This window comes from Charadrius vociferus, unplaced genomic scaffold (assembly GCF_000708025.1).
Source record: "Charadrius vociferus isolate BGI_N301 unplaced genomic scaffold, ASM70802v2 scaffold362, whole genome shotgun sequence".
Classification (NCBI taxonomy): Eukaryota; Metazoa; Chordata; class Aves; order Charadriiformes; family Charadriidae; genus Charadrius; species Charadrius vociferus.
The window spans coordinates 1,444,109-1,465,853 of NW_009647052.1; the positions used below are offsets into that span (position 1 = coordinate 1,444,109).

Consider the following 21,745-nt stretch of genomic DNA (forward strand, 5'->3'; position numbering starts at 1 on the left):
AACTGAAGCTCAGTAATGCAACAACCTGAAACTTGAATAGCTCATGTGAGATGTGACAGCCTGAGTTCCCCACTTCACAGATGAAGGCCGATGTTGGGCTGCCTCACCCTGCTGATGCTGCATCAGAAACTCTGGTCGCTTGATGTGACTGAGAGACTCATAATGATAAAAAAGGAGGCATCACAAATCATCATAATGAATTATTTTACTTCTGATGACTTTTTAAATGTAAACTTCCTACTATGAACTTTTTGCATGTTGTGAGATTTTACAGCACTCAAAAGTATCATGCTAATGGGGCCCAGTTATATAAGTAAAAGGATGAACACAGAAGCTTTACTTGGGTATTGCAAAATGTCCCAAAGCCTTGATGTGCCATCAGGGCAATCTCTAAAATTACAGAAACAATGTCAGGATGATGTTAGGAAATGTAATTAATGACAATCTGTCGCCTGCTCAAAACTCATGTACATGCTTAAACTAATACACAAACCCACATTATCTTTCTCTCTTTCATATTCTTCAAAGTCTTAGTGTATAAGAAGACATCAGTGAGGGCTTTTCCTGTTGCCTGCATTTAATGCTGATGTGTTGGAATGTCCTTTCCTTCTAAATAGAAATGATGCTTTGAGCCAATACAGGTTAAATGAATCTTGTGATATTTTTAATCTGATTATATCTGAATAGGAAATGAACAATATTTAATCATTTTAGGATCATCACTATACCATCAAAACAGTATTTGCTATAAATTCACAGAAAATGCTCCCAGTTTACACATCCTTGTTAAGAATACGCAGGAAACTGCAACGGCTGTCAATTGTGGCTGCTCTGGCTACAGAAGAGTACAGAGAGGCAATAAGCTAGGACGAGAGTAGGACACATCTGCCCCCCAAACTGCAGGAATAAGCAGAAAATCTCAAGAATGTGGTTTATCTAGCCTGCAGCTGTATTAACTCACAAAAGAAATTAACTGGCAACAGCATGACCCAATTTAGGCTACCCTTAGGCTGTCCTTCTAAGGTCTAATTTTGGGCTAGAGTAATTATCTATGACCCAGAGAAAAGACATGGCTTGGTAGTGGTCATTTCTTATGAATAGTTCTCAGGGCAGTTCATTATCCTAAATTTCAGAGTCGCTCCTGAAAAAAAACAGCACTCCAATTCTGCCATGTTAATAGAGCTACTGGGCTCCATAAGAGACCAAGAGCACCACGGGTGCTTTGCCATCGGCTCCGTCTGCTTACCATGGCACAGGTTCTGCACGCATATTGCAGCCCAGTGAGTGATTATTCTCACTTGCTAAGGACTTTAAATAAGTTTTAATCCAGATTTACAACAACAACTGCACAGAAATAATTAACAGCTTTCTATTCTGAGTCACGAGGAGGTGTGAGTGGTGGAAGGGAGGGAATTTTAGTTTTAGTTTTTCTAATATCTCTTCATGTATTGGTCCTTCCAGTAGCTTCATCGTGTTTATTGCTATTCTCAGAACTCCCTTCAGTTTGTCTACAATAATCTCCACAGTTAGTTGGCCGGGGCCGGAGGGTATCATCAATGTAGAAATGCACTTTGAATTTTAATCAGACACTACAGCACAAATTTAACACAACACACATTCTGGAGCACCGTATTTGAGCACGTCACACTATAGAAACATGGTAACAAAAATATATTCAATGGTCTTTATTCTAAACTGATATAAATTGGCAGTTTAAAGCAGTTTAAGGCATAGCTTGATGACCAACACCTGACTTAAGCCATACATCTGTATGTGAAAATAAGGTTGCTCTTTTTCAGATTCTTATAAGTTTTGTTTATGCAAACTCGTCTATAGGAATAGCAGCCTTTTTGCGCAGCCTAGTAACATATCTGGCATTGGTGTGTTTTATGCTCCTGTGGGTTAGCTAAAGAAAAAAATAGGAAAGAAAAAGACATTCATAGAGTTTAAGGCTTCTGAATACCCTAAGAGAGGGGTATTCAGAGAGGGAAATAATTGTATCATTATTCCTTGAGCACTTGTTGAGAAAGGTCATAGAATGGAAAAGGTTGTTTCATCATAACTGGCTGCAAAAATGCTTTTAGCTTCAAACAAGGGATTAACCACTTCCCTCTACCAGTTCAAGAGGGCAAATAATAAAAAACATGATTAGAGCATGCTGCAACAGTTAATTTGAAAAGAGGCAAATTGTAATGTTTTTACCAGGTGGCAGTTCCTTTGCTCTGCGAATAGTCCCCTTGCTATGAAATCAGAGAGATATTTTACATAGTTATGGCAGCAAAATTTGGTCTAATATGGGCTGAACTTCCAGTGACCTTGCGTAAGTATTTACCCCAGAAACCAAGAATTTTAAATATTTTTATCTTTAAAATGTACAGAATATTAACTTTTTTTTTTTAAAAAAATGATTAAACCTGTAATTAAATCTCTGAATAGAGAGATGATCAATATTACCATATTTAGAAAGATGATAGATGTTATAATTTTTTTTAAATTGTCCCATTGGAAGAAGCAGAATTATTTATTGATAAAATACAGTTAAATTCAGTATGTGCAAGATCGTCAAAATATACAAACTGGATTTTCAGACACTGTGCTAGAGACATATGGTCTTTTGAGGTCACCTGAATTCACCCTCTGAAATATGATACACTCAAGCATTATTCTCTGCCTATAAAAAAAAGCAGTTTAATGTCATCCATTGAATTATATCACCTGAACATCTCTAGCGTAATTTGGGAGAGGCAGGAAGCTGAGTTCTGTACCTCCCACCAAAAACTGAGTAGATTTACAGCGATAAGGCCGCGACAATAACAATATGCCTAAACAACAACATCAACAACAAAACCCCGCAAAGAATACGAGATAATCTGTGTTTTGCATATATACTAAAAATAATGGTGCTCAGGGTCTTGAGTCCTGGCAAAATTTGCTTTCAGCTATGCCTGCGTATAGCTTTTCTTTCTGGTCAGGGATCAGATCTCTCTGCTCAGATGCCAGACAGGTTATGATTAATCGTCACCTACTAGTAAAAGTAATTGGCAGGATATCTTCAGGAAATTCTTGGGATGGATGACGCTGTTTGATTTTTGCAGATGTTGTTGTCACTCCAGCCAAAAGGTCTTTGCGTTTGCAAATATATAACACTCTCTGGATGGAAACCATCTTAATTGTCATTACAGGCAAAACAAGTTGGTGATTTAGCTTCCTTTTGTAATCTTTTTTCAAGATGCAAAACAACTTCGTATTTTTAGAAGTAGGAAAGTGAAGTAGTTTTACGTATCAAGATAATTCGCTGAGATAAACACAGATGAGTGTGAAAATTGACTTTTATTGCTGTTGAAAAACAGGAAGATAGGGATGTATGGCAGTGGCACATAGAAGAGAAAGTTATAAAACATATGCAATACTGTCTAGGCACTGAAGTAGAATTAAAAAAAAATCCAGAGGTTACTACTTCTACTCTATTGATTTTTTTTCTTCTAACAAGAAAAATGGCTACATTAGTCACTGACTTAAATCCTAAGGAGTCCACTAAAACTGATCTGCGCATAGAAACTTGAATTTTTCTTACTCATCAGCTAAGCAATACTCCAGTGAACAGATCAATAGAGATGAACCATCTTGAATCCTTCTCTCCATCTATAGTTTTCATTTGCAATGTATGGGAATCATCTGAGTAAGTAAAATAATTTAATGTGAAATGAAAGTGACGTCCTGGAAATACAGACATCTTCTTTCTAGGATACATGTTAATTTTACACAGCCAAAGTGGGTCTATTTAGTAAAGTAGCTCACCAACATGTTAAGATATCTTTTCTGGCAAAGAGAAAATGGTAGGAATTAAAATTATTTAAGATAAAATAAATTTTAAACGTATATATGAAATAATACATAGCATTATTTATATGATATATAAAACCAATGTAATATGTAATAATGAAATGATATATAAGATAAAAGTCGTGTATTTATATTATAAAAGCACCACTCTGTTGTGCTTAGTTGCCAGCTGGCATTAAACCACAACACAATATAATATAAGTTATGTTTCATCTATTTTCAGTGCCATGGAAAATAAACTCTGCATTAAACTTCAAGTATGCTTTAGGGTGTCGATTCAAGGGTTTTATAGCTGCAAACACTGTGAGGATCAGCTACAGCACCATGTCCTGATGCTGAAACTCCAGATTTGATGGGACGCCCCAGAGCCCGGTGCCGGAGACGAGGTCAGTTCTGCAAAGCAGCTGTGTGGAAATGGGGCCATAACCCATGGCACAGCACTGGTGAGCCCATCCCTGCCAGGGCAGACCACATCGCACCCCAGAGCAGGTACAAGACATATGGGACTTCACCCTGTCACCTGGAGGTGTCACCGCACCCCAGAGCGGGTCTCATCCCAGCGTCTACCTGAGCCGGGGTGAAAGAGTCCCCGGCTTGGCTGAGCTTGGCAGTAACTGATGAAAGGCGATATGGTGGCAGCTCAGTTTACTCCTCCGCGGCGCATCAAACAGGATGAGTAAGTGTGTAAATCCTGGCCACCGACCCCCAGCGCGCGCGCGCGCACACACACACACACAGACACAGCAAAGCAAAGTGGTCCAGGGGAACACAAGCCAAACCCATCGCTTAAAACTGAATTCACACACCCTGCTGCTAAACATTTGTTTTTAAGCTGGTCCCATGCCTAGAGTATTTCTTCAGCTTATCCTACTGAAAAACAATTAGATTAAGATTTTCTGCCTCAACCAGAGAAAGGAGCTGTATAGTCTTTATACGTTGAGGAGGAGAACTATCCCATGTTTCCTCTATTGATGAATACTCCAGGCAGCACCAGTAAATCCCCTTCTTCACAGGCACCTTAGTATGCCTTCACTACACCTTGAGTAAAGCTCCTTACCATACAAGGTGATCGTATGTTGCCCCCAGACAAAATGAAACAAAACTTGAAACAAGTCAAAGACACTTGTTAGTAAAGCCAATCAAGTGCAACAAATTTGGACTTGGTAGGTCAAACAATTCTTGAAAGAGAAAACCAAGGAATATTTTCAAAAAGTCAAAATTGGACATTTTTTAGATGGGAAAACTAACTATTCCCTTATGAAATTCCAGACTGAGGAAGATGGGTTAGATTTTTATTTTGTCATTTTTAAATCAAGGTTTAGAATGAGATCCTAATTTCATCCACAAGAAGGGATCAAACGACGTTATTACTATGCCAATGTACTAAAAGAACACTGTTCCTGTGTAGCACACTTTCAGGCCATGATGACAAATATATCAAAATAATGACATTTTACTTTTTGTTGTAGATAGCCAAAATATTTCTCTGTGGGCTGAGAATCACAATAGCTCAACAAATACTAAATTTTAAATTGTAGTTATGGCTACCATTTTTGATTCAGTCCCAATAAGAATAACAAGATTAATGGGAACATTTCACCTGTCTTTGTACTGTTAGCAATTAAAGTTCATGGCCCTGCTGAGTACACACTCTTTCTATGGACTGAATAAGTCCTCAGCAAACATCTTTATATTATTAACAGCTGGCTCAATAAATTTTAAAAATCCAAGGGCCTCCTGCAAGCTAAGATTAAGTTCAATTGCAAGCCTTTCATGGATTTATACTTTATTAGCCTTTTCCAATAATTGATCTTTAACATTATTAATATGTACCTGCCAGAAGGAATAAAGCACTATTTATTCACTAAGAGTTTTATTTGGCTTTAAGACAGGCTGACAGAAACACATTTAAAACCGTATCTTTGACCCAGTGTTCACCAACCCAATTTGCGTCCAACCAGAGAAACAAACCATCAGTAACACATGCAGATCCTTCCCATAAATCTTAATTTATTCTGCCCAGTAACTTACAAGCCCTGGGAAAATAAGGTTTGCTAGTCACTTCACTACATCTGAAGCTTTTTCCTGGATGACAGTAGACCTTCGTGAAAAAGGCTATTGCTGTGGAGAGAAAAAAACCCTGAAGATTTCTGGAGGGAAAGGCAGCAGGATGGACAGCCAGACACAAACACACTTCTGATGAATAAAAAGGCTCATTAGATTGGACTGTAAGAAAACCACGAAGTCATCAGTGAGAAAAAACCAAAATAACTACAGGCATGGCAAGACTTGTGTATGGAGAAAGGGCTGAATAATTTAGGAGTGGTTAGTCAGAAGACAAATATGAGATGGCAGATAGAGGTATGCAGACTAGTGGAAGACAAGAAGGTCTGTTGGATGCCTCCTATTTACCCTTCCTTATAAAAGTGAGATCAAAAGACAATTTAAATCTGATAAAAAGAAATACAACGTGCAATTAACTTGTAAAATTCATCGCCGCAGGATATAAAGGAATAACCAGGGAAAATTAAAGACAAGATTGGATGTTTCTCCCTGAATTGCTGGAATTAGATTTTTCAGGGGATCCAAATTCCTGGATGAGTCATTCAGTGATTACCCAATGTCCAAACAAAAATATTGTGTGATTGGCTATTTGGGCTACAGGTATTAACACCTTTTTTAGAGGTATCTGGCACTAGCCGGCGTGTAGAAAGATACCAAACGGGGCTCTTACATGATCCAGCCCAGCAGGGGAAGCAGTGCCATTTCTGTGCTGGGTCCTTCTAACCACACAGGTTGGAATCTATAGGCAGGAACCTGCCCTTTCACCGCCTTTTCAATCATGCTTTAAAATCTCAGGGAGGGTCAGGTGGGCAGGGTGTCTGGAAGTGTCCATCTAACACATTCCCAGGTTGTGCGTAAAGTGAAGGTAATGCAGTGGTATGGAAGTGGAAAGGACAAAAAAACCCCTGGGAAGAGAAAAATCCTGGGTGTGAGGGAGAAAGAGAACAGGAAAAAACTGAGAAGATGCTGAAAAGAGGAGGGGAGAGAAGACTGTGTCTCTGAGGGAGATGAAAAGCCTGTTTTGTCGGTGGAGAGGGAAGAGACAGTATTAATAATCTGTTCTCAAATTCACGGGGTGGGGGGAACAGGATGTATCCAGTATCTAGCTGAGTTATCTAACGCAAGTTTTGAAGGCAGGAATGGGGGGTCAGTGTTGACTGAAAGAGATTAATTCCTACCTTAAGTTTTCTGAGCCATCCTCTAGAGGCATATACCTCTCTCCTTGCTGCCTAAAACCAGGACTTGCATTCCTAACCTACACAACTATTTTGGATGCCTGTGCAGTCAGTGTGAGTGCCTCCTGGGACTTCTCTGTTTCTGTAAATACAGAGCTTACTCACATGATATAGAACCAGAGATTTCCAGCCACTTTTTACCCTCAGCTGCTATCCCACATGCAATTTGTGGGTGGGTAGCCTAAGAGGCACCACTGTGCCAACAAGAAGCTTTATGTGTTTTGGAGAACAGTGGTGTGGGACACCTTGCAGCCACCTTTGAGACTTCCTGGCGTGGGAGATATGAAGAAAGAAATAGAAGCTCTTTTCAGCACTTGCTCGAGAGGGAAAAAAACCCCCATAATCTCTTATCACTCTCACACACCCAAGAGAAGGCAATCCCCAAATGAGATCTCAAATACAGTAGACCATGCCACTCTTTGTGACAACCTCTCCATGTTGTCTCATGACATTTTAATCTGAAACAAAGCAGTCCCTACTGTGGGGGTCTCAGAAGCAGGCTGGGCTGGTGAAGGGGAGGCCTGGAGGGCCTGCCTTCATCGTGGCTGCTCCCAAAATGGTCACATACACTCTCTGGGGCATGAGGTGGAAGCAAGTGGCTGGAGCTGCGTCTTTCTGCAGCAGGGATGGCTTAGGCCAGACTCAAATAAGCATTTACACCATTTTGGAGCTTACGTAGGTTGATGTAAAATAGATCTGGTGGGTACCTTCCTGAGATCTGTTCTTGACAGCAATATCATCTATCAGCGGAAAGGTCAAATCCTTGCTTTTGAGAGTTACCAGCATAAGCTTCGAGGTAAAAAATGTAATATTTCTTTAAGAGGAGACTACAGGTTATGGGAGCCCGGTGCTTAAGTGCTAAGGGTGGGAAGGAAGGCAATTAAAATGTGCAGAACATGCCCAATTTGCCTTCTAGAAATATGCAAATATTTCTACTTAGCCATATTAAACTTAAGATATAAATACTATAACTCTGTTACACAATGTAACAATGTTGTTACATTGTCAAATCCTAATTGCTGCGCTTAACACAGCAGCTGTAAAAAGGAGGAATTAAAAAACTGTACTTTCTCTTCTTGTACACAAGTCTTTTTCTAAAGTAGCTGTTGGAGTGTAACCATTTGAGGCATGATCATAAAAATAGAGATTTCCTGGGATTCCCACTGGACCGTTCTGCCCATCAGTCACTTTAGCAGTGCTGGTGGCAACACACAGTTCTCTCAAGGGATGTAAGAGAGTGGAAACATCTGTGGAAACAATTTCTTCAGGCTTTGTGATCACTAACAAGAGAGTTGCGAGGCTGGATGAAGACACCTGGCAATCAATCTGACTGTACGGAACAGAACAGTGGGCAAAACTTGTTTTTTAAACCATCAGCATTGCTGGTTAACAAATTAAAGCTGAGCAGATACCAGAAAACTGCGTTTGAAGAATACAACACTATCTCTCAAGCAACTGAAAATGCCTATTTTTCTAAATGACAATACAGCCAAGCAAAATGAAACCACTGTTTTTAACTGACTGCACCTACGACCCTTTTCCTGGAGACCTGGCTCACACACATATGACCTAAACAGAAATAAAATAGTCTTCAGCAAAAATAGCAATAAAGTCACAAAATTAACAGGCATACGAGTAATAATTATAAACTAAAAGCACCAAACAGATGGAAAGACATACAGCAAATATAAGATAGCAGCATGTTGCTTCCTGTCATATGCTGCAGGGTGAATGTAGAAGGAACAAAGTGAACTGTGCACAAGGACTAGTAAAAGTGTAATTATTACATAAAAATGTGAATGAGGTAGTTGCCCACAATGCACTACCTAGGGTGATCTACCTGATCTACCTGATCACCCTCGCAACTTGACATTAGGAAGCATTTCTTTACCAAGAGGGTGGTCAGACACTGGAACAAGCTCTCTAGAGAGGGTGGTTAATGCCCCAAGCCTGTTGGTGTTTAAGAGGCATTTGGACAATGCCCTTAATAACATGCTTTCATTTTTGGTCAGCCCTGAAGCAGTCAGGCAGTTGGACTAGATGATCATTTCAGGTCCCTTCCAACTGAAATATTCTATTCATTCTAGTCTAGTCTAGTCTAGTCTCTTCTATAATTTTTCACTACATTTTCCCTTTCAAACAATTCTAGAATGAGTCCTGCATTATATGCCAAGCCAATATCTCCATTTAGACCTCTTCAAATACCTTCACTTGGGCTCAGAGGTGTAAGGCTGGGACACCAAGAGAGAAAGCACGATTTGATTGACTAGCACTGGGAAGAGTAGTTAATCATGGCTCAACAGTTGTCCAATGTATCACCCGGGGGCATTAACATTGAAATTTATGTTAATATGCTGCCAAAGCACCCCTAAGTAAGTATAGGCATGTTAGTAAAATAGAAGACCCACTGAAAAAGGCTTTTGCAATAAATTGGTACCACAAGCTAGGGATATCACGTCCCGTGAGAGGCTGATGTATGCCAAGAATAGAGTAACGGGCAGTTGCAGAAGTCCAAAATAGCAAACACCTAGTGTAATAGGATGCTATTTTGGACCAATACAAAAACGTTCCTAAACGATTCAGATTTCTGCCTGGAGAGAATAATTTGCTGCTGTAAAAGCAACACCTGTACAGCCACCAAATCGGCAATTCCTCTCACAGAGGAGCTACGGGAAAGAGCTGATGATGGTCTCAGGTGGGAGTTACAAAGAACGTCACAGACTGAAGCAGCTGATCTGCAGTACAACATCTAGAAAGAAGCCAAGAAAGTGGAATATTTCCTTGCATATCAATTAGCGTGACATGTTATTCACTTATTCATTAAAAATATCATTTTTTTAGATCTTAGGAATAATAAAATTTGGAAACCAAACCAACTGTTTTACTGCTTTTGAGACTCCCTATGCTGAGGTAGGCAGATAAATTAATTTGGCACAATCCTGTCTACTTTCACTCCAGCGCTTACATTAACAATTACTTAGTTTTGGATTAGAGAATTTACACGTATGCATGGAAATTTGAGCAAGTATCTTGTCTATAGATATGATGGGAATTCAGTGTAGTAAGGCAGGATATGAACATCTCAACTCAAATAGGTAGTGAAAAAGGTATTTCCATAAGCATCTTCAAATACTGGGCATCTCTAGTAGCAACATTTTAAAGCCAGTCCCTAAAAATTGTGAGCAAAATTTAACACACCAAGTCTAAAACCAGCAAATGTTGATGGCTTCTTGGTCTGTCAGTTGTTTACCTCCTTCTGACGGTAAATTTCCACTTACTTGTGGCTCATAAGCAGCACTAGAAATTCTAGAATACCCATTTATAAAATATAATATTTTACAATATAGAGTATTTTATAATACAGAATTTAAAGATAATAATAAATATAACATATGTACAGTATATTTTCTGAGATTCAAATATGAGAGATCATCAATCATTTGAAAGATTCCATAAACCATTAACAGAATGTGAGTGAGTATGCACAGAACACCTCTTTATTTGTAAATAACTTGACCGTGACATTTGACTTTAGGAGATTTTCCTAACAAAAGTAAACCGAGTTAGGAATCGCTAAACATTTTAGTGAAGGTACTGAGTTATATCAGTCTTATTTGGAATGGACATAACTGCCTCATGGTTGGGAAAATATCTAATTCTAATATCACAAATAAATTCTTTTTTTAGTAAAAGGTCTCTGGCTTTTAACAGGCTTTCTATCACAAACCTGTCTTGATTCTCTGATTCTTCACATCCCAGTGCTCTAACCTACTTCATCCATGCTGATGTGGATTTTAATTTGTACTGCTGGAATTGTCTATTTAGGAATGACAGATTATTATTTGGATGAACAAAATCAAAGTTTCTCACATAGCAGATGACTACAATTAACACCAGGTGATGGGGTAAATCAGCTTGTCTCTCTGGACAAATTAAGAATTATCTATTGATGTTTGGATAGTTTCAACGGGGCTGAGAGATTGTAATTTCCTGCTCTGAATTTAACCAGAAATCAGAAACTGTATCATTGGTTATTCTGCATGTTTGGGAGAGTGTTTCTAATTTTTATGATAAAGAGAAAAAGATCCAGATTGAATATAAAATGCCTTTCCTCAGGAAAAGAGAGTCGGTTTGTTTCCATGAATTACTTTGGTTTCAATTAATCCCTATTTTTCAATGAAAATTAATTTCATCAGAAATCTTACACCAACCTTGCTGACTTCCTTCATCACCAGGTATCTCAGCAGATGCACAAGATGCAGTAAAATCTCAGGCCTCAGACCAAAACCTCGAACTCCAAGCCTCATGAAGATGAAATGTGACACTACCCACAGCTGCCCAGCAGGAAAGAAGTCATTACACACCTCACTCAGGTTGCCCAGTTCATGGTAGGCACTCCTCTACTCAAAATAACATGGTAGCGCCATGAGTGTAAGAAAGATCAAAAAAAACCCGTCAATCAACAAATACAGGCTGTTGAATTGCACCATGAACTGCATTGCACCAAACTAGCAGATTTCTTTTGAATAGCAGACACGTGACTTCTAGAAAGAGACCACCAGAGCCTGATGTCTTTACTCATAGCAAATGGTACCTTTCTCAGCAGGGAGGGCAGTAGCTGGCAAAAGTAAACGCGAAAGAATAAGGCCCATAGGTGATATTGAGAAGACTTTATTTTTGTTATGCTTTTCTAAAACCTGTGCTGCCAGGATTGTCAAACACAATGATACACCACTAAATATTAGTTTTAAAAACCCACACAGCTTGTGACCGATTTAGCCTCTATTCATTGCATATAATTATGGCTGCTGAAATTATCTGATGAACTTTCAATTTTTAATCTTAATACTACCACTACTACTACTACTACTATCAGAGTACTTTCTGGAGTGAAGTGGGCAGCGTGTTCCTGAGACGAGTTCAAGTCAGGCTGGCAGGAGACCCCCCCAACATGGAATTTGCTCCTGCTGGAACTTGGTTTTGCCAGGATTTAAAATGAGATGTGATGTGAGATGTGTCTCCTTAGTCAAGCATATACTATAATTACAGACCATCGCTGGGTTATTTAAAGTTCAAATTATACTGGAAAGGGGCTGTTTATATTGATTATCATGAGCAGCAGATTTACTCTCTGTCTGTATTTAAACTATATAATGTGTCTAAATACCAAGGTGACAGACACACAACGTATCATTACATAAATATATTGAATTAATTCAAATTAAAAGTTCAGCAGATCTTGTAACACACTAGATAAGAATTTGTTTATAAAGGTTTGGCAAAAGTGTCATATGATGGTTCATTACCACTCTAATTAATGAAAAATAGATCCAGTAATATGCAGCAGCCGCTGCTATCACTTAATGCTCTGAAACGAGGTTTGCCAGCCATGAAGTTCAAGAGCCTGATTACAGATAATGGACTTAAGCTTCCTGTTGGGAATTTGTTCATTCTACAGCCTCAACAGAATTTGAACCTGTGACATTTCCATCACGCTGTAGCTTGACTAGAGGTAAAATAGAAGCAGCTGTGGGGAAACTGCTAATGGGACTGACCGAAATACATGAAATCTTTCACTGCGCTGGACCACCAAGAAGTCCAGTTGCTCTGGAGAAATGTTATATACTCCCTGACTGGTTTTACAGGGAGGGGATGCCTTACTTTCCTCCTGACTAGCAGATGTCCTCTTTTATAGCAGGGATCTTCAGGGACCATAGGTCCCCCTAAGACAGAGTCAGGCTCAGATCTTTCCCCAGGCATCGGAGCCTCTGGCACCCAGCGGCAGGAGGTAGGAGATGCGGTGCCTTGATTTCTACATGTCTGCACAGCGTAACACAGCAACATTGCTCTACGGTGCTAACAGCCAAGCTTCAGACTGGTACGCCGGGGAAATTCAGAATTTGCAGAAGTAAGTACATCTTTAAGTACGTACTTGAAATACCTGGGGTGGTATGTTGGTATGCCCTTTACATTACGTACACAAGCTCATACACCACCAGAGAAAATGAGGGATGGCAAGTAACTCCTGATACGGAACAAAATACAAATCAAAGTTTAATACTACGCTATTATTCCCATTTTCACAGAAATAAACAAGGGTTACCAAACTGTCAAATAATATGATGGATATCATTACTAACATGGTAGCACACAGAGCTGCTTGATGAACTAATTTGTCAGGGTAGTGACATTGTAGGCACACTAATGTAAGCACAGAGCTTTGGCTCTGAATAAATTTTTTTCTGGTTATTAGGTTATTAACGGAAAAAAATAAAGGCTGTCTGAACGTGACCCTTAAGGCAATCCTATTTCTAGCTCTTAGGCCATTCCCCTATGTGATTTGTGTCTGATCAAAAAAATAATCAGAGAACAGATCTGCTGGAGATAAATAGCAAATTTAATTAATAGTAAACAGACAAAGTCTGCTAAAATATTATTGTTCCACTGTAACAATAAGCAGAAAGAATAACTGAATGGACGAGGAAGTAAATAATTAAACACATGAAAAGTAATAGGCTGAAACTGGCCATGTGCTTTTAAAGAGTCCTCAGCACTCAGTTTAGAGAGTTCCACCTGAAGCCATCCCTTCTCCAGGTTGAACAAGCCCAGGTCCCTCAGCCTCTCTTCACAGGGCAAATGCTCCAGCCCAAATCACCTTGGTGGCCTTCACTGAACTCATTCCAGTTGATTGACGCCTTTCATGTATGCTGTTGGAGGGGGCAAATGGGCTGCAGTATCTTAGATGTGGACTAATGAGTGCCGAATAAAGGGAGATAATCATGTATCTTCATCTACTGATGGTGCTGTAGCTAATACAGCCTGTTGGCCTTTGCTGCCAGGGCACATTTTGCCACGACTGCAAAGTTGAGGTGCCAGGCAAGTAGTCACCTTACGTAGCAAGAGCTGCAAGATGACTTGCTAAAGGTTCTTCCTCAGAAGATAAAATCTGTAGAGATGCTGAACATCTGAGACTCCTTTCAGTGATACTAAAGTCCAGAAATGGACAAAAATCAATCAGCAGCAGAAGAGAGACACAGAATAATCAATGGCAAGAAATTCAAGCTACTGGTTGAGTTTCCAGCAGCTGCACTAGCAGCTGTATGGGGTTTTGCAGAACAAAGTTCCCTTTTCATCCAATGAACAGCATAGGAAGATGTCCACAAGCAAAAGATTGTTGGCTACTAATTAATTCTGCTAGGAAGTGATGGAATTGCAAGGGGGACAGAGAAGATGCTTTTAAGGCTAGAGCTCACCTACGTGAACATAGGTGCAACAAGGAGAGCAGGTGAACTCCAAAGAAAGGAGGAAAAGCCACAATCAAGTGAGGTAAACCCCAACACTCTCTGAGGCCTGTGCCAGAAGACCTGCTTGAACTCTTTCACAAACAGCAGGAGAGTGGCTATGGGCTGTTTAAAGGAAAGGGTGAAAATCTACATCAGTTGCCCTATAATGACATGCAGAGCTTTGGACAAGGAAGAACCCCTCCATTCACTTTCACTGGGAATTAACACCTCAGACTGAAGTTAATCACTGGCAGAAAACTTGCCAGTTGAACGGAGACAGAAAAGGGAGAAGAAATAAAAGCTGAATCGAACAAACTGCTGGTATTTCCACACAACGGCATTTGGGAGAGCAATGAACCACTCTGAGATGTCAAATGCTTCTGGTATGTTCAAATTCTTTAAGGATTTATATATTTCTCGTAAGTTCTCAATGGCTGAAGTAGGTTAATTTTACTAAGTTAACAGTCTGGCTCTTTCTTATGATTGTGTGCTGACAAAACCTGACTACTGCAATGTTTCAGGCGCACCACAAAATCTTGGAATAATGGTAAGTCTGGTTAAGGAGTGTAGCTGTGTTTGTTGATGCCAGGGAGAGTGAATGTCTGAATTTCTGGCTTCCCCTTGACAGGTGGCTGGTTAGGGCTGGCAGGATTTTTGAATTTTCTTTCCACTTTCCTTCCAGACAGACATGGGAACCACAGGGCAAGTGTGTGACCTGGTGCTGGGTGGGGTTGGGTGAGGAACCGGCCCACGTCCCCTGAGGTCTGAACAAATCAAGTGCCCATCCCGATACACCCTCCTCTCCCACAGTATCATACAAAAGCTTAGATGGGGCGATTCTTCCTGAGGGGGAGACAGGTTGCGATGCCTTTCCACCTACTTCTTGCTAAAGTGCCTTTCTCCACTGCAGGAGTTCCTCAGTGGGAGAAGGGGGGGATTTACCAGGGAATGAGGCAGAAGGCAAAAGCTTGCTTTACATATTAGCTCTAACCAGTGCACTTGTCTGCTACGTCACGGGACACTGCGTAACATTTTTTTAGACCAGGATTGCACTCATCTACATGATAATATTGTTATTCAGTGTTTACACTGAGACCTGTGAGTGTAACTACCATAAGCGTGTGACTCGGTTGTGCTAGCTGCTGTATAGATGCACGGGAAAATATGTTTCCTGCTCCAGTCAATCTGTAAGTTAATTTAAGATACAAGCAGATGAAATTAAAGGCTGGAGGGAGGAAGGAGGTTGAGGAAGAAGTTGGGTTGTTGATATCCTGAAGTTCCACAGATGTCCTGCAAAATGCATTTTCTCCAAACCATTAGAAAAATAAGAAATTATCGGATTAATTTGGTTAGCCATCCTTGATTTTTACCTTTATGGGAAACGGCTTTCCTGCACGTTCTTTTTAAAAGTAGGTTTTGACTGGTTGTGGGCCTATTCACCATTCTCAGAATTTCTAGAGCAAAGAAGGGGAGGAAGAGTCTCTTGAAATAGTTGTAGAAATATGCTATATCCTATGCCAGAGTGACTGGCAGAGCGGATACCTGGAAAGCAGCAATGCAGGAAGCAGCAACGTTGTCAGACAGTTGTCAGACTTACTGTAATGTGCACTGTGTCTGGTCACAGAGGTCAAATAAGGAGAACACAATGTATGCACACATGTTCATTGCATGTATTGCTAATATTCATGCCCATTAAATGCATACAGCTCCCAAGATTTTCAAGGAGATAGGCTCCCAGTCCCTCATTCTTCCAATATACATGCCAGCTGTATGACATGCATAGGAAGATGTCTCTTGGAGAATATAAGAAACATGGACTGACTAGTATTTAGGGAATTTGTGATTTTATATCTAGAAAAGCCTTGGGCAGATGGGTGACAGAGCTGTTCTGGATTTACATGTAGTTACTGTAAACAGAGTATGTATGATTCCCTTAGTTTTCATTCAGAAGCAAAACAGAAGGTGGAGTTTCTATTTTTACCTTAAAATAAACTGGGGCTGGGACACTCACCTATTACACAGAATGGTTTCCTTGCAAAGCGCAGTCTTCCCTGCCATCCTCGGTATCGACAACAGCATCCAGCAGACCAGATACGAATAATAAATTCCAAACCAAAGACAACAATCATGACAAATTCCTAGAAACGGAAAATAAGAAAAATGCTTGTTACAGCTCACCAACACTGAAGCATCGGGAAACTTATGATGACTGTGTGTGTCTACCAGTTTACCTTGAGCACCTGAAGACCCTAAGACAAACTTGGAACCCTGTTCCCCAGGATGGTTGGACATCTGCACACAAAAAACTGTCCCAGAGCTTCCTGTTAAAGGGTCCAAAACTAACCTGAATAACATTAAATACATGCTAACGTTGGTTACAAACTGAAACACTGAAGGACTGAATCAAACTCAAAAAATACCAAAGCAAAATATTCAAAGACTTGCGATATTGAGGATCAGACCACAGGTAATTTAGACAGCTAGTGAAGAATATATGTTATATACCCACATCCAGCCTTCTTAGTTTGGAGGCTGAATGTTTTGGTAGATGTATTCTCATTGTAGCAATATACAGGTGAAGTGATTAAGATGGTGTAGAAGAATTTAGGAAATAAATTTGTTCCCAGAAGTAGGTTAAGATACGTGCAAGTGTAATTACATACAATGGGTATGTAATTTTTTGTAAGACAGTAAATTAATTTTCACACTATGCATAACTGTCCCTGGACAACTTGTGAATGTAAGCATTTAAAAATCTTGCCTTGTTTATCTGGTTTGCTCTTCTTTCACATTGGAACCTCTAAGACTGTCCATTTCAATAGCATTTTATTGGAAGAAAATTTTCAATACAACAGTGAGGTCAGCAGAGTTGCAGCAATGGAGTTTGGAGCACAATTCAGCTCCATAACTCAAGGATATCTGAATCCCTATAATATGCAGTGATATAGTACATACACACTGGTATGGAATTATAAACTTAATTTAGATACTCTTCTGGAATGCCATCATAAAGTTATGGGTTTTGAAATGATAAAATAAAAATTTGTGTGTTAACCAAAAGGAGAAAAGTACTTGAAGGAGCTTATTAAGCAGTTCATCAAGAAGAGGATGAAAGCTGTATTTTATTTGGCAGCTGAATATATTTCCACATCCAGGAGAAAGCTGTTCCTTGTCAGCCAATTAATTTGTTATTCCTACAGGATGAGGACTAGTATGGTACTGGTAAGACAGCACTGCAAATGGATTAAGTAGAGGAATATCTGCAAGGGTAAGTTTGAACTAATATTGACTTATTCCAAATAAAAATTTTGCATGTTTTTAGACTGTAAGACCCTACAACTTTGCAAGCCAATAAGGCTGTAAATATTACATATGTCAACTCAGGCATTAATTTACCTGAACAAATGGTATTATTAATATTGTGTCATGTAATGGTGTTTTACTAGCTTAGGATTATTGGCAGTACATTGAAACATTGTGAATTTAATTTGCTTTTGATGTCATAGAACAATTGGAAAATGTAGTATTCCTTCCTAAAATGTGTCAGCTTGTATAACTACATCACATTGAAACAGTTTTTAGGCCCTTCTTCAGTGTGTTCATTTCCAGTTTTGTAAATCCCCTACTGAATTCCTAAATCACAAAAGCAGAATGAGATCCATTTGTTAAAACACAGCTAAAGAAAATGTCACATTTTTTGTTAGAAAAGAACACATGGACAAATGAGTGTGATTGTTTATCTTTCTTTTTTTGTTTTGTTCTACTACAAGAAACTTCAACTTAACCCATGGACAGTTATTGCACAACTTTAGAAAGGATTATGTGCAAAACTGAAAAAGTTCCCCATATAGTAACAATAATTCTTCATAGTTGGCTACCATGTGGTACATTTCCTTGTAGAAAATTCTGAGTAGGCCAAGAATAAAATGGACAAGAAGCCAACTGGAAAAAAGGAAGAATATGTATTTTAGTTATTTAACTACCACTTTTATAGTGGTAGTTAAAGCATGAATTGTCAAATCTGGTTTACACATCGTTAAATGATGTATCTGAATTTATGGGGGTTGATGGCAAGCATCGAGGCCATTTCACATCTGATTCTCCTGATGAAGTTTCTTCTTTGGGGCAGGGTTAAGAGACACCGAAGGACAGGAGGCCAGCGAAGCATGAAACATTCTTTGCTTCCAATAAAATCTTTTCCATGTTAAAATCCAATCACATTTCATTTGACTAAAGTTTCTCATTTCCCTGGAAAACATACTGTGGGTACAGATGCATGAGAAACAACTCCTGCTTTGTAAATACATTGAAATTGTCAAAGGCATCTTATAGGACCTGATCCACACATGCAGGAGTGTGTCCTTGATCATACTCTAGACCGCAGTAGGGCCTCCAATGGAGATCTGGCAAGAACAGAAATACTAAGTCATTCTGGAAGGACTAGCCTACAGCTCCAATTCAGCTAAATTAGTATCACAAAACTGCTGGTAGAAGTTGAAAAGAGGTAATTTTTTTGGTCGTTTAATATTCTGGTTCCTATTACTGCTATGCAGTTTTGTATTCATTATCTGTACTACCGTTAGCGATTACTATTTGCTATGCTTGCTCAGTTACACAAAGATGAAAAAAGTCATTGTGGGCTGAAAGCATGTGTTTGAGAGTCTCTTCTACTACATGGTGCACTTGTGTCAGAGGCAGAAATCCTATTTGTCTCTCTCTCACACACACACAAACACATATATATGTACTACAAATAGAAACTTCATGGAGATATAACTATTCTGAGAGAGAAAAAGAGCTAAAGAATGTTTTCTCAATTATTTTTGGTTTTTGGAGGCTGTGGTAAGAGTGTAAGATTTTTCTTGGAGAAACAATGTGACATATCTTTGTTCATTCCTTGGGAAAAATAGTTAATTTCTAGCAACATTAGGAATTTATGCATGGTGATGTTCTCTCAAAGTTAACTGAAGTTTCTACTACTTAAGTAAATTTTAACAACAGCCACTGCAGTTATAGTAAGTGAGCTCAAATACAGTAAATATGGCTCTGTGCACTGGGAGGCTAAAAGAATGGCTGATTTTAAAAATACTGTATATGATTTTCTTCCACACATACCAAATCTCTGGAGGTTTTAAAATACAGTATAAGCTTTAATAACAGAAAAGACATTGAATAAAGTGATGATGGGGTTTCACACTTATTTTTGCACTTTTTGAAATAGTGATGTTTCAGAATGATCCTTATATCCTGGTCACTCCTACTTCTTCAAGGAACAACTGTTTTTGAAGGGAATGCATATCATCATGAACAAAGTCTAATGGAAAAGGATTTTCCTAGAAAATGTGAACGTGTTGAAACAGAAACTCTTCATAGTAGTATATACGACAGTTTTGTTGTATTTTGGATTGGTCCAGGTTGAATTCAGAGAGAAACACAGAATCCCACACCACTGTCAAAAAAGTAATGTTTTAGTAATCAGTGCGCTCAGTCACAGTGTAAAGTCAAATCTCTGTCAAGGTTAATGCAGGCCAGAGAATGACATTATTTTTTCCTATGGCAGCTGCACAGTCACGAGGTTCTTGGTTTTCCATGGACAAAAATTGGAAGGATGCATCACAAACAAGATTAGAATTTTTTTTTTTAAATTTAATTTGGAATGGCTTATTACAAAATTAAGTATAGATCTACGCTTTTAAAAAACATGGTTTTAGTTCTGTAGCAATTGAAACAGAAAATCAGAACATAATTGGAAAAGCATGTGATGGAATAAATCATTAGACCTTATAGGACTTGTAGGCTTGCTGTAGAAATGATGCATTCCAAGTATCTCTGTCCTACATTTAATATGATGGAACCTCATTAATTTTGGATTACTTATAGATATTAATAACAACATTTACATCAGAATGGGAAAATTTTGCACTGTTGATAAATCTGTCCTCCTTCAAAAATTCAGCAACACTGAATTTGAACTGAGGGGCAAGTTCAGATTTACTGGAAACCTAACCCTTCCCTTCCTAGGCAGAGCAGGGGTGCCCTGGCCTTTGCCATGTCTTCCTTTTCCCCTATCTTGTCATTCTTTTCCAATCACAGCCTCATCTAGCCTTGCCCCACAGTTACAACAATCTGTAACTTTTTTTTGGTGTTGATATTTAACCTCACAGTTAGCCTCCAAACAGTAATTGCTATGGCAGATGCATTGGTGGTTCAGATAGTGGAAAGTCTTTATTCCTTCTCAAAGCACAGTTCATCCAGACTGCTGTAAAAGACTGCTGTAATTTTGAAATGTTTCTGCATACCCAGCTCCAGTTGTCACAGGGAACTATGCATATGCAGGATAAGCAAGGCTGAAACACACAGGCGTAAAATATTCAGTTGGTTTTGGCATAAGGAGCACAGGTGCCAGTGTGCTCCTGAAGTTTTTTACATCTGCATGTGCCTTGGTTGCTCTGCCACTAGAACAATGAGAGTCACACAAATGGCAGGAAAGGAAAGCAAGAGGTCATGCTGAGCAAGGTTTCTATTAACAGATGGTCCTGGAGGACTCTAATGAACAGGGTTGATAATTAATTAAATCAAGCATACCATACTTTGTACAATCCAACTACGGTGAGCACTTTTTTTTTCTTCGCCCCCCCCATCTAATTAGGATACAAGCGATGATTTGTTGAAATTGTCTACATTAATATGGTTCTCAGGTAGTTTTTAATGATAAGGATTTCCCTAAGCATAATGTTATAACAGCAAAAAAATGCTTTTATCATAGCTTTCTTGTTCATTAACATAACTGCTTATTAAAACTTAAAATAATTTGCTGCTGCTGAAATCAGGTGCCTTCATTGTAGACCATTATTTCTGGGAATTTGAACCATTTTCGAGATGAGAAAATGACCAAAGTTGAGTAGTCTGTGCTGTTCTCCCAGGACGCTCCTGGTTTGTTTTTTGTTTTTTTTTCTTTTTTTTTCAATGTGTAAATGAGCTGAGGTTTGGATATGAGAAATCCGCCCACAAGACAATGGCTCTGCTGTTATTTTAATTATATTTCTTGTATGGAAATTGTGTTGTTAATTATTCTAAAGGCTAGCAAAGTAAGACAACAGAGCTGCAGACTGATGTAAGGAGTGTTATGGTTTCAGCTCTTAGAAGAACTGGGTCTACAAGTGACGTTGTCAAAAGCCCAGGAAATGGACTAGAACAAATCAAATTAATCCCCAGAAATAAGCTTTAATAAGGCCACAAGTGTTTCCCTGCTGAAGACAACATCTCTGCAGTGTAGCCGCACTGCAGATGCTCATCTGGTGTAAAGCAGCACAGACTCAC

The 21,745-nt window shown here is 39.1% G+C and overlaps 1 protein-coding gene across 1 annotated transcript in view; it reads right to left on the minus strand.

The window, feature by feature from the left end:
• The window catches only part of KCNQ5 (potassium voltage-gated channel, KQT-like subfamily, member 5), an 88,253-nt gene that overhangs the window by 53,606 nt on the left and 12,902 nt on the right, over positions 1–21,745 (minus strand). Inside the window, exon 2 of the mRNA XM_009895760.1 lies at positions 16,437–16,563. Within this exon, the coding sequence (XP_009894062.1) occupies positions 16,437–16,554 (118 nt within the window). The 5' untranslated portion in view covers positions 16,555–16,563. The remainder of the gene's footprint in view (positions 1–16,436; positions 16,564–21,745) is intronic.